At 36.1% G+C, this 17,871-nt stretch overlaps 2 protein-coding genes across 18 annotated transcripts in view; both read right to left on the minus strand.

The window, feature by feature from the left end:
• The window catches only part of LOC100116395 (high affinity cGMP-specific 3',5'-cyclic phosphodiesterase 9A), an 815,596-nt gene that overhangs the window by 56,130 nt on the left and 741,595 nt on the right, over positions 1-17,871 (minus strand). The window contains exon 11 of one of the 16 annotated variants that reach the window (XM_031933088.2): positions 16,355-16,462. The exons of 14 other annotated variants lie outside the window; for them this stretch is intronic. In XM_031933088.2, coding sequence (XP_031788948.1) covers positions 16,394-16,462 — 69 coding nt within the window. In that variant the 3' untranslated portion in view covers positions 16,355-16,393. Of the gene's footprint in view, positions 1-16,354; positions 16,463-16,658; positions 17,259-17,871 lie in introns of those variants that run through there. One more of the 16 variants, XM_031933081.2, reaches the window with a different exon arrangement.
• LOC116418044 lies at positions 10,871-15,993 on the minus strand. Of its 2 annotated transcripts, none has more exons than XR_004345148.1 (3): positions 13,796-15,993; positions 11,267-13,721; positions 10,871-11,182 (listed from the first exon to the last, which is right to left on the minus strand). XR_004345148.1 is itself a non-coding variant. In XM_031933225.1 (3 exons), exons 2-3 carry the CDS (start codon positions 11,344-11,346, stop codon positions 10,882-10,884), a joined length of 381 nt encoding a protein of 126 aa, XP_031789085.1. In that variant the 5' UTR covers positions 11,347-13,721; positions 13,796-14,191; the 3' UTR covers positions 10,871-10,881. The 2 variants fall into 2 exon arrangements, 1 of the variants encoding a protein (XP_031789085.1); XM_031933225.1 differs by having other exon boundaries at positions 13,796-14,191.

A 17,871-nucleotide genomic window follows, 5' to 3' on the forward strand; every position in this document is an offset into this window, starting at 1 on the left:
CAACGGAGGAAGTCCCAACTACTCCACTTGATAGAAGTGGAGGAAACAAAGGAGCAGATAATCAAGCTGAAAAGATAGCGTATCAGGAAGTCGTCACAAGAAAGTCAAAGAAAAAGGAGAAAAAGGAGAAAAAGGCAAGCAAAGAGGATAAAAGTGTCCCTGGTGTTGCAAACCAGAACAGGGCCAGCAAGAATGGACAAAAGCGGACAAGACCTCCTAGACCAGATGCTTTAATCATCAAGGCTGCAGAAGGAAAGAGCTATGCAGACATTTAGTCCAAAATGAAAGCGGCACCGTCACTTAACACACTGGGAAATAGCATAAATAAAATACGCAAAACAGTTGCAGGCGATCTTCTGATAGAGCTTAAACGCACAAAAGAAGTCAAAACCTTGGACTTCCAAGAAGCTGTTAAAGCGGTGCTAGTGGAAGGCGCCACAATAAAAGCACTCCAGGAAGAAGAAACCATTGAATTAAAAGATCTGGACATGCTTACCTCAAAAGAGTAGGTATTGGAAGCACTACAGAAGGAAATTGGCGAGGAGAACATCATAGAAGTCTCTACGATAAGATTTCTGCGAAATACGTATGGTGACACGCAGATTGCAGTAATACGGGTAGCGGCTAAGATCACTAAGCTACAAAAGATCAATATATGATAGGTTATCTGTAGGATCCGGGTGGCTGACCACAAAAACGAGCCGCTTAGGTGTTATAAATCTCTAGGTTTTGGCCATATCGGTAGAAAGTGCACAGTAATTGAAGACGGAAGTAAGCTTTGCTTTAAATGTGGAAAAGATGGGCACAAAGCAAAGGAGTGTAAGAACTAATCCAACTGTGTACTCTGCAAAGGAGGCACAGGAGGGAAAAGTGACCACGCAGCTGGTAGCTATGCATGCCAAGTTTACCTAGCTGCAGTAAAAGCCACTGACAAACGAAAAAAATGAAAATAGTGCAGTTGAATATGCATCACTGCGCGATTGCACAGGACCTACTGAGCCAGTATGTCCGCGAGACAGGAATTGATATAGCCATTGTCTGTGAACTATACAGGGACCTGGACAAACCATCGTGGGATATGGACAGTACTGGTGAAGCGGCGATATGGGCATGCAGAGACGCTACTTTCCAGGAAAAAATGACAAGACGTAATAAAGGCGCAGGCGTGCACATTTACAGCTGCTATTCTTCACCCAACACGTCAATAGATCAATTCAGACAACTGTTGGACCAAATAGTACAGGATGCTGTAGGAAGAAAACCGGTACTGATAGCAGGCGATTTCAACGCCTGAGCAGTAGATTGGGGCAGCCAAAGGACGTATGAAAGAGGACAAGCGCTATTGGAAGCATTCGCCCTTCTTGACTTGGTCTTAGTTAACCAGGGATGTTCTTACACATTTCAAAGAGGAGACGCAGGGTCCATATATATAAATGCTAAAGTATATATGAACATGGAACATTACACGCCCCCCCCCCCCCTAAAATATTGCCGACCTCGGCAACAGAGCCGGCGCAAAGAAAAATGTTTCATGATCATTATCTCGAATTTATGCGTACTTGGATAATAATTTTGACAATTACAATTGAGTCTAATTAAGCCTAATTAAGCTTAATCTTGTGCTTAATCTTAGCCTTTAAACCTAATCTTGTGCTATTGGTATTGTTGGTCTTGGGTCTTCGCTGGCTAGCGTTGAGCCTTCTATGTTTTACTCAGGTACGTCCAAGGATTCCGGTGATTCTTATGTTGATCTTTTTAGCTTGAGAACTCTGCGCTCGTAGGGGATCTTCTGTACACATTTTCGTTTGCCCAATTAATATAGCAAACGATACATAGCAGCCAACTCGTCTTATTGTGTTCCATTCCTTTATATCAACAATCGTTCTTACAACCCGTGCAACTTGTGAACAACGGAGGTTGTGGTATTGATGAATGACGGGTAGTTGTTATTTCAAGACTCTTTAAGGAGACCCTTGCTCTTAAATTTTGGGCCTCTTTCTTCCGTTTCTTCCGCTGTTCTCGTTTTCTTATTCTATCTCTTTCTCCTATTTTCCTTTTTCTTTCTCTGTTTCTATGGTCTCGCCGTGCTTCTTCTTTAGTAATTTTTGTTTGTTATCTATTAATTTTGTTACTGTTTTTTTAAGAGTTTTTGCGTTCATTTACTTATACTCTATGCCCCTGATCGCTGGACTTCTCTAGAACCAGATTATCCAGTATACTATAATGTCTGTTGTTATAAATAAAAGTTGTTGCTACTTTACAAGGACAAACCGGTCCTTGAATTTAGGACTCTGTTTCTCGGGCTCTTTCTGTAGGCTCGTAAGTTGTGGTCTATAATCTTTTGTCCTTTTTGCCCTGTATTCAAAATGTTTTGTATTTTGTATTCCTGTCTCTACTTGCGACGCGGACAGACGCCAAAGCATATCGCCGACCTGTCTTTGCACCTTTTTCCTGGAAAGTGGCGTCTCTGGATGCCCATATCGCCGCTTCACCAGTACTGTCTATATCCCACGATGGTTTGTCCAGGTCTCTGTATATTTCACAGACAATGGCTATGTCAATTCTTGTCTCGCGGACATACTGGCTCAGTAGGTACTTTGCAATCGCGCAGTGATGCATATTCAACTGCACTATTTTCATTTTTTTCGTTTGTCAGTGGCTTTTACTGCAGCTAGGTAAACTTGGCATGCATAGCTACCAGCTGCGTGGTCACTTTTCCCTCCTGTGCCTCCTTTGCAGAGTACACAGTTGGATTAGTTCTTACACTCCTTTGCTTCGTGCCCACCTTTTCCACATTTAAAGCAAAGCTTACTTCCGTCTTCAATTACTGTGCACTTTCTACCGATATGGCCAAAACCTAGAGATTTATAACACCTAAGCGGCTCGTTTTTGTGGTCAGCCACCCGGATCCTACAGATGACCTATCATATTTTGATCTTTTGTAGCTTAGTGATCTTAGCCGCTACCCGTATCACTGCAATCTGCGTGTCACCATACGTATTTCGCAGAGATCTTATCGTAGATACTTCTATGATGTTCTCCTCGCCAATTTCCTTCTGTAGTGCTTCTAGTACCTCCTATATATATATATATATATATATATATATATATATATATATATATATATATATATGTGTGTGTGTGTGTGTGTGTGTGGGTGATTCTCTGTCAAATCGAAGATCAAAAATTTTTTTCTTCTACAACCCACGGTAAATATGTTCCAGAAATAGTTTCCAATGTACCTGAATTTTTTCTGATTTTTTAATTACTTTTTACCAAAATGGTAGGGAGCCAAAAAAGTCAATTTTGGAAATTTTTGGGTTTTTAGCAAAAATTAATTAATTTATAGCTCCTCAGGGAAGCATTTTTCACTATAGACATGAATATACTTTTTTGTAAAATTTTCTCATCTTTGTAATAAAATCTCTGATTCCATTACGCACCTACGACGCTAATTAAAATAGAGGAACACAAATATTTTTACACACAAATACATATACACATACTCGCGAGCACCGCCATCGCAGCAGCCACAAGAAGCATTTGACACTGTTAATCATATAATACTTCTAGACAAGCTTTATGCATATGGTATAAGAGGCAAGGGGCACCAACTTATTACAAGTTACCTAAACAATAGGAAGCAAATAGTAACAATAGGTTCGCATACAAGCGAATTCGAAAATGTAAATACCGGCGTCCCCCAAGGTACGATACTTGGCCCTTTGCTATTTATACTTTACGTAAATGACTTGCTAATAAATATGCCAGAAAACTCCATAATTTCTTATGCAGATGACACTGCAGTAATAACTACTGGGAAAACTTGGTCCGAGGTTATCGACGATATCTCTACATGGATCAGGCTAAATAAATTGACACTCAATGTTCAAAAAACAGTATACATGACTTTTGGAAATTACTGCGTTAGTGTGCCGAAAAAAAATTGAATTTAAAATTAATAAATAATAAAGAGAGTAGAAGAAACGAAATACCTAGGCTTAATTTTTGACACGAACATGAGATGGGATAAACATATTGAATACCTTATAAACAAGACAAGGTACCTTGTTTTTATCTTCAGTAAAATCTCCAAATTCATGGACACAACTACTCTAAGAATAATTTACTACGCATTCTTTCATAGCCTGATTAACTATGGAATAGTTGCGTGGGGTGGTGCGTATCAAAATAACCTACAACTGTTACAAGCGGTCCAAAAAAGAATCATAAGAATTATAAACAAAAATACCTTTCAAAGTGTTATCTCACTTAACCTTCAACAATTATTCGCCTACGAAAGCCTACAGTATCACTACAATAGCTTCAAAGATCAGTATACAAAATCATCAAGCATAACAAGGAAAAAGCTAATAATCCTACCGAAGTATGCTAAAACTATTTGTACAAAAACCAGCTACATTAAAGCTATCAACATCTACAATAATCTACCAAATAATCTCAAAATCATAGATTTACGGAAAAAATCAAACATCAAGAAAATACAAGATTGGTTGAGAAATAACGAGTGAATAAGTACCCCCCACTACAATTGACTGCAAGCAACTTAAATCATGGTTCTTAGAGATGTCCAATCAGGAGCATGGTGAGCAACAGAGAGTAATATCTTCATTAATACAGGATTTAATGCAGCGCAGAAATGATATGAAAAGTAATAGCCAAAAAACTGAAATAAATTCTGTTTACTTAGATATTAGAACTTACATTTGCGCTAAGGGCAAATGTAACTCTCACAAAATACGTAAACATCGACGCATCTCCAACTACAACTATAAAAAAATGATTTTAACATATCAGAATATTACAGATAGTTTAGACAACATAACGAATGAAATAATAAATAACTGCATGGTCAAAACTACAAAAAAATAAAGCAAATATAAAATTCATTAATTTCGTAAAAGCAACTGCATGGTCAAAACTACAAAAAAATAAAGCAAATATAAAATTCATTAATTTCGTAAAAGCAACTGCAAATGAATGGGATGATAACAAAAACGTAAACACTGAAAAATACAAACCAATAGAAACGGTCTTCTCTATGATAGATGAAATGGCTGAAGAAAATAGCAACAAGGCAAGGAGTAGAGAAGCAACGGCCGCAGCGGGCCTAAAAATCACAGAATCAGCCAGTCTCAGAATGACGTATGGCGATATCAACTATCTAGGATTCAACAAAGCTTTTTTCTATTTTGATAGAGGAATACGATGAAAACAGCTTTTTAATAACTCTGTCCTCACTTAAATTACAATCACCCTACAAAGACATAGTAATCATAGATGATATTGTTTTTACGTCAGACTGTAAATGTGACTCATGTAATCAGCACAAAGAAATGTTTCCACACTATAGAGTTACCTGTTTTGTCGGACTCACATGCCCGGCTAGGCTCACCTCAACAGAGAAACTGTTATACATAAGAGAAAAAAAATGCAACAACGGACAGATTTATGACAGCAAGACAAATGTTAGTTCGGAACTGGTGAAATTGTGAAAGCTGTGAAAAGTGCCATGATACAAAGTAGAAATTTTTATCTTCAAATGTTTTTACCGTTAAACAACATCAAATTATAACACATAAATATAGAATCTTAGAATCGTGCAATATAATCTTATTTAATGTGATATTTAATGTCGTCGTAGCATTACTGGTTTAAAAGACAAAAATATAGAATCATTTACGAACACTTTAGAAAATACCAACTAATAACTTATTTTTTTATATACAACTGATAAATGGATTATATGTCATTGTTAATTTTTTATGGAAAAGGATGGTATGATCTACGTCTGGAAGTCCGACAAGGATTTATGCTATTCCTACGTATGAATGGAGGCTGGACTGTATGTAGTATGACTGGAGGTTATTGCTGTAAAGCAATAACTAACCAGTATTTATATGTATTCTCGTTATCTCTGTTATCCGGACCTGTGAACATGAAATACTGTTTTCCTCTGCAGGATTTGCGGCGTTATAGTGTGTTATTGTGTGAATAATATCAACTCTGTATCGGATGCAAATGTTTGTAACTCTGGAGTTAAATAAATAAATAAATAAATAAATCATGTAAAGCGTCACGAAGCAAGTTTCCGATTTGAGAGTAGTCATGTCCATCCGTTTTCCACCTGATACCATGATAATTATGTTTGAGCCATTTATTTCCCTTTGCATTTTGTCTGAGAGTTTTTTCCATGAGAAGGGATTTTTGAATGTTAGAACAATAGGATCTGCACTATTTTTCTTGAGAGGTATGATTGCTAATTCCTTTAGAATATAACCTTCTTCGGTTTGCTTGAAACCAGTCATGTCTACTGCATATTCCATTTTCCGATGCAGCTTAGACGAGCTTCTTGACATCTCCACTAATATGATTGTACTAAACGATGCGATCGTGTAAGATCAGACAGTAGGCTGAAGTGTTAGCAGGAAAATCTTTTTTAGCCTCAAACTCCAGACGTACATCGATAGGAGCGCTCTTGAGAGATTCGTTTTGTCGTGAACAGTCAATAACTACAAGTGGTGCAAAGTTGAGAAACGAAGACTTTGTCAGCAGCGGTTGCGGATCTCTTCCATACTAGGATTTTTGAAAATTAGCGTACATATCATAGAGAATGGCAAACTGATTTTTAGCTATGTCGAGGTTCATATTGTTGTATGGATAATATTGTGAATTCAAGAAAAGTTTCACATTACTCAACTCACAATGGTCAAATCGACTGTCGTTTGCAGTTCTCAATGATTTTCTCTTTGTTTGCAGTCCAAGAATCACAAAACGAGGTTTTTCCAATTGATTTGATATTTTCACCGTCCAGACGTGTTTAGTTGTGCTTGGGAGAAGAGGATATTCAAATAATTCCCAAGAACGGAACACATGGAGATAGGATTATCTTTACCAATGAAATTCAATAGCTGGATTTTTTGTTTATCAGATGCAACAACATATGGCATCAACCACTCTATCTTTGATATTTTTACTTCGTAATCTTCATAAGTAGTTACACCAGATGCTACAGTATCTTCCTGGATTATTACGTTCAAGTCGCTTCTCGATCTTGTGAGAATGAGCTCATGCTTCATATTAACTATAATCTTTTTATAGTCTTCTGCAAAACCCAAGATCATACTCAGTGGAATCGCAACGTCAAAATTTCCCTTGTCATCTACGACCGATTTGATATTGTCTTGAATACCAAGCCAGTCTGCATTCTCCAGCATATCATTCTGATTGAAATTAAATGAAATCAATCCTTTCATAACACTGCTCAGACCAACATTTTTACTTTTATCTATCTCCACAGCATTAATCTCATAACGAATTTCATCAAACAGATGGCAAATGCCATTGTTGACAAATTTAGTTTTAGCAAGTGCTGCTGATCCACCTTTTACTTGCAACTTTCCACATATATGGATAGAGCTGCGCGATGGTAAGAGACATAGATCTTGATGTTGGATAGAAATACGAATTTCATCACTGTTGTCAAAGCTTAATGATGAGTATCGTTGATGTGCGTGTACTTCGTAATGAGCAATAGACTCATCGAATACGACACCTGATCGAATGCTTAGAATTTCGTCCATTTTTCTGGAAACAGCAAAGAATTATACACGTGAATTTATTCCACGAACTTTTAGTCCTAGACTTTTCAGAAACTGAATGCTCTTGCGTGTTAACGGTTTGAGTTTCTTCGGTCGACTGATGACTGGTTGCCATGATGACTGATTTATATATGATCCAGAATTGTAAACGATGCCCATTATACAGATTTGATGTGAAGTCTAATAGTTATTTCCTCTCCTCGAAAATTCACTAAATTTCCATCCTTATCAACAATTTGAATTTGTAGATGATCTATGCACTTGACACTGACCGGTAGATATATGATGTGTGACGGAACTTCTATAATTTTATATCCCGGAGGCACTCTGGGAAAGAACTCATGGATTGTATGAACTTTCTTATTATTGATATAAGCACCTCCAGTAATATTGCACTCAACTCTGAGTGCATTGATTCTCAATATTTTCACTGGTAAATCAGAGCTGTGTTGAATGTTTTCTTCGAGAGTGCGATGAGCAAAGCCAAGGAGACGGCCTATGGAATCATGAGGTGTGAGATCTATCGGATGACTGCAGAGAATTTCACTTCTAAGAGTATTGTTGTTAGCTTTCAACGAGAATTCGATTCCTTTGGATTTCAAATTTGCTTGTAAAAGTTGATTAATAGCATCAATCTCATAACTGCCAGTAGGAATATTAATAATAATATCTCCGTTTAAATGCAGTTTATTATTTAACTAGTCAACATTGGGAATAGAGTAAAATGATAAAAGTTCAACCAAACCCAAGACAAAATTTTTATGCTTCGGTAGTTCAATCGAAGGAAAATATTGCGCTTCTAAGACAGATGAGTTTCCTGAGAGACTCAGAGTGAAGCTATCTTCCATGACTGATCGGAAGATAATGATTCTATTCGTCAGTGAGCACCTCTTTTATAGTCTCCCATCTAAGAAAAAGAGACAAAGATGGCCACATATAAATGAGTCAAAATTTTGATATCTTTTATAGTTGTATTTCACTTCTTTCACGTTAAAATACAACATGAGATCTTTAGGAGGTTTAAGATCGCCAAAACTATCAAAATAAATCACTTCAGGACCACGTTTGCGATAGCAAACCCAGTGAGTGCCTCTATTTTGAATGTCGTCCAAGTTTACCACTGCTGTTTCATTATGCCATGGACCATCGGGTTGTAGATTATTTCTCATGAAAACACCTCTGAAATCTGAGATTTTCATCATATGAGCATATTTTTTAGATCGTAGTCAGTCAGTGCACGATTTGGCAAAGTTAAATCGAAGTTTTTTTTTTCTACTGACTTGATGACCACGACCGATATGAGTTTTCATAAATAATCCCATTCCAGGTTTATAGGGCTTAAGATGAAGACCTTTGCCTAAAGCAATAGCTTCCATGGTCTTATTATGCCTCTTACTTAATTCATGATTTTTCTGCGCAGCTTTAGCATCATTAACTGCTTTAGCTATTCCAGCAGCGCCTCCTGCTAGAGCACAAGATGAATCTATACGAATGTCGAGAAGTAATAAATATACGAATATTTTAGCACCAATGTTCCACAGCACTCCACGTAAAAAGAACAGTAGCAGCGGAGGAGGACTCATACCTAAATATAAAGTAGCTAAGAAAAATTCTTCCATTGATCTCGTCTACTGGGATGATCCAAACGAGCTTACTGAGAGACTTCGACTATTGATTGCCGAACGATCAGATGGAAATAATAATCACGACAATGAAATCCAGTCGATTATTGAGGAATTACGTGAAGCTGGGCATATATATTGATACGCAACTTTCTTCTTTGCATCAGTACTACCATGAGTCTCGATGTGTTTGGAAGAAAACTTGAGGGCTCGCAAGTGAGTCGTGGTCCTCCAGGCATTGGTTTCAATTTTACACCGGACGGTGATTTTGATCTAGAAAACAAGCGACTTTGCAACCTAGGACCGCCCAATCATCCAAACGATGCAATCACATTGCATTCACTGAAAGTTATTATACAAACTGAAATAAATTATATAGCTGCTAAAATTGGTGAAGTTATAGAAGAATACAAGCAGCAAGTTGAAAAACATCAATTGGAAGTGAATGCAAAATTGCGTTATCTTTATAGTACAACTCTTCGCAATTACTCTGGTGTTGATTATATCATTGAAGAAGTGAATAAACAATTAAAAGTTCGTATAGACGAATTTCCAGATGGATTTTCATCTACTGTAAAGGAAGATAGAACGTCATAGAGTAGCTGAAGAGCTGCACAAGCCAGCACGTCGGCGATACAAGAGAAGAAAATATGACATACGTGGAATAGACGAGACTTGGCAAGCTGATCTTGTAGAAATGATACCATATTTTAAAGAAAACATAGGTTTTCATTACTTACTCACTGTCATAGATATATTTTCAAAGTATGCATGGGCCGTGCCAGTCAAGTTAAAGAGTGGTAATGATGTTACTACAGCTATGAAGTCAATACTAAAAGAAGGACGAGTACCGAAGAATCTACAAACTGACCAAGGAAAAGAATTTTACAATTCAATTTTTCAAAAACTTATGAAGAAGCACAATATACATTTATACTCTTCACATAGTAATCTTCATGCAAGTATATGCGAACGATTCAATAGAACGTTAAAAAATGCAATGTGGACAGAATTCAGCAAACAAGGAAGATATAAATGGTTGGATATTCTACCTAACTTGCTCAAAGCATATAATTCGAGAAAACATCGGACAACAGGAATCGAGCCTGAAAATTTTACACAGGCAACTGAGCGAGAAGTCAACAGACGTTTTCCAAATGAAAAGTCGCCAGTGAAAAAACCAAAATTTAAAGTTGGAGATAAAGTACGAATAAGTAGGATAAAAAATGTTTTTGAAAAAGGTTACATGCCAAACTGGTCAACGGAAATTTTCACAATAACGCGAGTTGTAAAAACAGATCCAGTAACTTACCATCTCAAAGATTATTACGATAAACCCGTTTCTGGCGGCTTTTATGAAACGGAAATTCATAAAACTATGTATCCGGAAATTTATTTAGTAGAAAAAGTTTTAAAGAAAAGTGGTAAACGCGTATATGTTAAATGGTTAGGATTTAGTGACAAGCATAATAGTTGGATAGATAAAAATGATATTGTATGAATTATTCAAGGTTCAAATAAATAAGAAAGCAATTGTTATTATATTTAATAATGTATTTATTCATGTAAATTGCACACAAGTTTGAACAAATAAATAAATAGTATTTAACAATTATCAGTCTTTGTATTTCATTATTTTAGCATGTGGTGAACTTAAAAGAAGTTCCACCCTGATATGTTATAAATAAACTAAGTTTATTTGCTGTGTTAGAGAGATTATTGAAAAGTTCTTGATCTTTCAAGATTGCTGATGAGATCTTTTCTGGAAGAAATATTTGAAAGCTGTTATCGATCTCGGCCACGATCTTCGTGCCGAATCTCGTCTTTACTTCCTTGAGCGCAGTCACCATGTATGCATGATCTTTTTCTAAGTCCGTGGCTTTCTTCTTGGGCAAGAACTCGCGCTCAGCAATTTTGTTAAGTGCAGATAGATCCATTCTGAAAAGTAAAAATATAAGAATTTGTGTTAGAGAAAATACTTTCTTTGAGAAGAAAAATAGTGAGAATCAGCTATGAACTTACTTGGAAATGTTAAGTGAGTCTTGGTTTCTTCTCCAAAGGCAGGTAATTTTCAAGCTCGACTGCTCATTCCCATAGCCCATTCCCTACCATGATGTCTGCCCCTTCCATCGCCTCTTGTAGAATATCCCTTCTATCGGAAGATGCCCCCTCCATCGATGGATTCCATTCGTGCATTAGCTCCTGACAAACATCATATTCGATAATGATTTGTTCACCTGTATCGCCATAAAGTGTCAGCCCCACTCGTGCTGCACTGTATTCATTGGTCACTTCGTTTCCCCTCTCCATTGCTCTCTCGCTTTCTTCTTCAGTATTGGCCGCTTCATACCCCTTCTCCACTTCCATCTCCCCCAATCTTTCTTTTCTTGTATCAGCCATTTTTTCATCCACCTCCATTTGAATTACAGCCAGCGCCATCTGTTCCTCAATAATTCGGTAATGACCCCAAGGCAAAGTGTCTGTGCTATGAGGTAATAAGTATCTTTTATTATCATGCGGACTTAGTGCTATTTTATTCTGTTTTTCAGTATGCACTACATGCAATTTAGAGCGAATGTTGCACTGCTCACGTTTAACAATAATTTGTTCTTCAAGACATTTTCGATAATCTTCGAACGTGATTGTTTTCTTCACAACACTCAATTTTATGCCTTTGGATTTTTTCACAGTCTCAGATCCATCTATCAAAATACTATACATTTTGCTACGTAAACCAATAAATTCCGTCATAATTTTGCCACAGCATTCATCTTTCATTAATCCAGGCACTTTTTTATTGACACGCGGGATTCCAAATTGATTGTTCTCTTTGTAATCAGAAGTATCAAATTTGTGCAAGTCTTCTTTCATTATTTTATACATATCCACGTCAACGACTTAAAGGAGTTTACATTTGTCCCCAAGTCGACGCTTCATATATGAATAATGAAAATCGTATAACAATGTTTTAGACAAATCGAGAATGCTGAGACCAACGTATATTGTTTTTTTAATTGTAATACTTGTTCTCTTTAGCTGTATAGCAACCAAATTTTCATCAAAGATAGCACAACTATGAAAATTTGGTTGAGCTATACGTACTTCTGCTCCATATCGACCTGTAAATTTTTTCACTAATCGCACATCAACGCGAGATCGTTCTCGCTCGATGCACTTACCATATACTGCATTAATAAATAACTTGTAGAAAAGCTTTTCAAACTCATTCTTGGCCTGCTTTCTCTTCTCTGTATTAAATTCAACATATGGTTTGAGCCAAGGCTTCTGCTCAAAACTCAGAATCCTATGCACTTATTTTAGTCGAAGTCCATTATCTAATACCTGTTTTAACGCAAGATAATGAATGACATACCTTTTCTTATCGTTCAAAGTAGTCAACAGTTTCTTTTGCTTTGAGCCAGGGGATGTACGATGCTCTGCACAAAAAGGCAAATCTTGATGATCATCATGTATTTCTTCAGGATACTCTAAATCTACTTCAGCAAAGTAGCCTGTATCAGAGTCTGGTGGTGCATTGAAAAAATTTGAATTCGTTTCATATTCGATCCATTTGAATTTTCCCACTGGTAAATACTGCACCATAGCCCATCCATAAAGATTATTAATACCAAAATATAAGAGTGTCTTCGTTTTCTGATTCTTATCGTATGATGGTCCCATGTACGGATTGTTCGCCATAGCATACCGATTGCAACATTGACTTATTCCTCCTCGAATGCCTGTTTCAATAAACATCAGCATATCTATATCTGTAAGAAGCTCCAATTCCACTTTTGTCATTCTTAGAGCTGCTGAAAATGTGAGACCTGGAGTCGTGTAAAAGTGTGCAGGACATAAACTATACGCTTTCAGAGATGTCTCTCGAAAACTTTCGAAGACGTCCGCTAATAATAAAACCGTTTAAAATCTGTTTTCAAGTACAAATCTGAATATTGACCCAAAATTTTTATAGTAAACATATTCCATACTGTAACAGCATGGTGATAGTTTTCGTCAATAATATGAGAATCTGTTAGTTTATTGTAAAACTCATTCTTCTCTGGCAGTTTTGTAGTCATCAACTTGTCCAATCCATCTACGAAATCATATGGAAATATACCTTTTCGTCTAAGAAGATTGATTTGTTCATCTGTAAATCCATCATTTTTAAACTCATTTACTGCTATCGGCACGGTTTCCAAATATGATGCAAGCTTTTCCAACGATGATGGTAAAAAACGCCATGAATCTATAAATCTAAAACTGATGTCACAGTCATCTATATGTATACTTCGTAAATGAAATATATTTTTCTTTGTTGTGAAGTATCAGAGATACTCGTCCATTCATTATTGTAGAAGTAGCAATCTCTTTCAAAATGAAGTGTGTGTCATAATTGAGGTTATGAAAGATAACCGGCACAAACCTCGAATCCTTGTAATTTAAATTGCATGAATTGTGAGCTGCACCTCTGAAACTAAATAGAAAAAAAGTCTTACATGTTGTATAGCATTTAAGTTAAATATTTGTATACATTAAAATCTAACGTACCGTCCTGTTAGATGACAATGGTCTCGTACTGCGAGTTCTTCACTTTTGATAGGCTTTCGGCATATATGGCAAACAGATGACGTCCGAAAAGACAATTCTTCTAGATCTGTAAGTCTCATTGGTTTTGGATTTTTGTAAAGTAGATCAATCTTTTCACTAATTCCTTTCATTTCTCGAACAAACCATTTTTCCGGTGTCTCTTCATCTTCATTTTCTTGTCTGTATGATTTATAAACAGATAAACTGTCATCGAATCTGCACTTTATATAATAGCCTATGCTATATGCTTCATGAAGCTGAAAAGCATTTTCATTTTCAGTAGGCTTTAACAAACATTCAAAATCTGCATAAATAACAAAAGGAACTTTTTCACTTTTATTGTAATCTTCAAATTTAAGATTGTTAATCTTAAAGTCGGGCAAATTAATTCGACATTTATTTAAATTTTTGCAATCATTTTCGTGCATTTCCAACCTTTCTTCACAGTAAAATATTTGTAAACACCTTTCGCAGTGGTATGATTTTACATGAGATTTACTTAATTGAGTGCTTAAAAGTCGAGACAGATATTTAATCCAAACGTAGTGGTATTTAGGCAAGCTTCCGCCATCATCATGATTATTTTCTTCATTTTCATCTATGTAAAAATCTTGAATGAGGAGTAGATTAACATGTTTTTCTTTCTTTTCTTTTGTAATATGGCATGGCGATACTTCGAACTTTGCATTGTACATTTTAATATGTATACATTTATTGAAATATCATTTAATTTTTCGAATTTCGGAACATCTTTGAGTTTCACTGGAAATTCTATATCACCAAAGTTCAGCTCGTTCTCATACAAACGATATTGATTAACTCTATTGGGATTAGTTTCACTAGGATGCAATGCTGAAAGTATAGCATACTTGAAACAATGATTATCATCATTACGAACGTTAACACATGCCTTTTTATTTTCTATAAACTTTGGAAGTGGAATGAAGGAACTCCCCTTGATTGGAGAATATTTTTTCATATTGATACACAAACTGATAATACTCGTCAGGGTCCAGCCAGAATCTTTCTCCTGGAATTCTTCAAGCTGGGTGAGAATAGGTTCTTTGATATGATCCTTGAACCATTCTTCCAAATTCGTTGACATGAATGCTGTAACACTTTCACTTGTAAAATATTTAATGTCTGTCGTTTCCTCACCATTTTTTTGCATAGAAAATTCTGCGATAAAGTCAGAATTAATTTTTACAGCGTTATATTCCTTCAAGCAATCTTCTACTTTAACCTTGAAGAGCTTTTGCGCATCGTTAAAAAAACTTAGAATTTCTACATGCTTTATGTTTACAATTACACCTGTTCTAATTCGATTTTGAAACGCTGATTCTACATCTCGCCACTCAAATATAGCTTCAGTTTCTTCCGATTGTAGACCACCTCCTTGCTGAAGATGTTGTTGGAGTTGAACTTGCACACATTATAGATGTGTCATACAAGTTTGATATTTCTGCTTTTCTCGTCTTGCAAGATTAGCTTTGTCGATTTTTTCGTTCAATTCCTTTATTGTGGAATTGCACATGTCCAGCGAATAATGAATATCATTATTGCTCATTTCATGTATATTTCGCAAAGTATCACGCACTACTTCAACAAGGCGTTCAAAAAGTTGAAATGAAGCCATATTTACTTTTTCACTTAACACTCACAAAACAGAATTGTATAAAGAACTAGTTTCGTGTACTGTTGTAGACGAAGTCTGCTCCTCACAGTAAAATTTCTTGCTATATATAGACGAGACCACGAAAGAAAAAGAGACAAATTTTAGAAACTACCAATGAATAGGAAGTTTGACAAGGAGAAGGGATATTTTCTTGGGAGGGGATGAATTTTCTATTTTTAGACCAATGAGGTCTATGCTTCTTTTTGACAACCAATTGTGTGACAACCAAGGTGGAGTTTCTTCTTATATAAGCAGGATGACAAAATTCATCTGTTCATTTACAATAAATTCGTCTTATAGAACTAACTCTACGAAGCTGCGAGATGACTGCAATGTGTGAATACAAAAAGATGTTTCAAAATACCATACTGAAATATCCAGAAGAAAATGTTTATATTGTTGACATACAAGGATTTCAAAGAATTGCTGCGGATACTTTCATTTTTAAGGAAATTAGTTGTCTCAACATAAGAAAAACAGCTTTACCAACTGCTTACCTCTTCAAGTCTCCAATGCCGTGGGAAGAACTTACCGAGGAAGAAAAATGTATGATACATTGGCTAGAAAAAAGTCACCATGGAATTGAATGGAATTCTGGTGACATTCCATACCATCGACTACAACATGTCTTACAAATCTTTACACGAGATGTTAAAAAGATATTCGTTAAGGGAGAACAGAAAGCACTGTGGTTGAAAAATTATTTGCCGAATACGTAAGTATTTATACATTCCTTCAGTTCTTTTTTTTCATGCTTTTAATACTTCAATTTATCTACATTATTTTTTTCAGTCTAATATGTAATGTCGAAGATCTTGGATGCCCTCCGCTCGAGAACATAAAAAGTAATAAAAATTACTTTTGCTTGCACCATCATCTTTCTATTAGAAGAAAACCATCATGTGCCGTCCATAATGCTCTTTCAATAAGAGCATGGTTATTAAATTATTTGTCTGAAAAATTTAGTCAAGACGAAGTTGATAATTATTGAAATGTACTATGAAAAAGATTATTGAATAAAATTATTTTTTTTAGAAAAATTAAAATTTTGTACACAGTTGTTATTTTTTATTATAAAAAAATATGAAAACTTTAATTATTAATTTGAAAAGGGATTGAAATTTGTCATTACCTCTTATTCACACGTAGTCAATTTATTAGATTAGTTTATTTATTTACTTAGACTAAAACGAAGACAAAGAGCAGAGTAATTCTATTTAAAAATCATACCTAAATTTTCTTAAATATTTTACAATTTTTTCAACTTTTCTAAAAATTTCGTACACCTATCGTTAAATAAAACTTTGAATTTGGGAAAACTCCCGCCAGTGTCCGTCGTAGGTTAACCGGAGCTGACGCGCACGCGCATCAGCTTCAGTTAACCAACGGTCAGCGCTGGCGGGAATTTTCCGGAATTCAAAGTTTTAATTAATGGTGAGGTGTTCACAGTTCTTTAAATTTATTTTTTTTATAATTTTTGTAAATTTTATTTACGTTTACATGATCTATTATTATCTCATCATCTATAATCCTCGGTAAATTGCGTTGTTGTTGCTGTGGTCGCTGTTGCTGTTGTTGCTGCGGCTGTGGTTGCAGCTGCTGTTGCTGCTGTTGCTGTTGCTGCTGCGGTTGCTGCTGTTGTTACTGTTGCTGCTGTTGCTGTTGTTGCTGCTGCTGTTGACTGTCTGTCCTTTTCAATTGTAAAATAGCACGTCTCGGTACTGGTCTCGTAACCTCTGTGTTGTGTCCCTATATATAAAACGCTACGCTTTAATCTCACGCAGACTCTCATTATGACGCACTTTATAGTATACCGGGCTAGGTAGCATAAAGTTTAACCGCCATTTGGGTTTTCCCAACCGTTATTTCTAGGTATCATAAGATATCTCCGACACTGGGGTTTTTCCGACCCTAATAAAAAGATCAGCGCCATTATCCATAGCAGTACGGGGATTTTGTACCCAATAACAACTCCAAACTACTCCGCCTACCTGATCCCCTCTACGGTTCATACTCTCAAAAAACTCCATACCTGGTCTAATCCTCTCGCTGACGAAAAAGGCACGTTTCTCCGCCACCATCCCCTCTTTTACCTATTCCAACTACAGCATTGCTAGTCCTCAGCAGCATCTACCCGACAGATCCAGAACAGAAATATTGTAACCTCTGAACACACAAGACCTCTCGGTCTCGGTAGGTTAAGAAATAATGCTTATTTTAAAATAAAGGCGTCTAGGTTAGGTGATCATATTCTTTATTCCGACCCTCATGGCACAGTTAAGACAAAATAAAAGAGACCGATAACAATTTTATATGTGGTGTAAGGTGTGACGGTAGCTTAGGTGATTCGCGTAGGTGTGTA

The sequence above is a fragment of the Nasonia vitripennis genome, assembly GCF_009193385.2.
Source record: "Nasonia vitripennis strain AsymCx chromosome 1 unlocalized genomic scaffold, Nvit_psr_1.1 chr1_random0009, whole genome shotgun sequence".
NCBI classification, from domain to species: domain Eukaryota; kingdom Metazoa; phylum Arthropoda; class Insecta; order Hymenoptera; family Pteromalidae; genus Nasonia; species Nasonia vitripennis.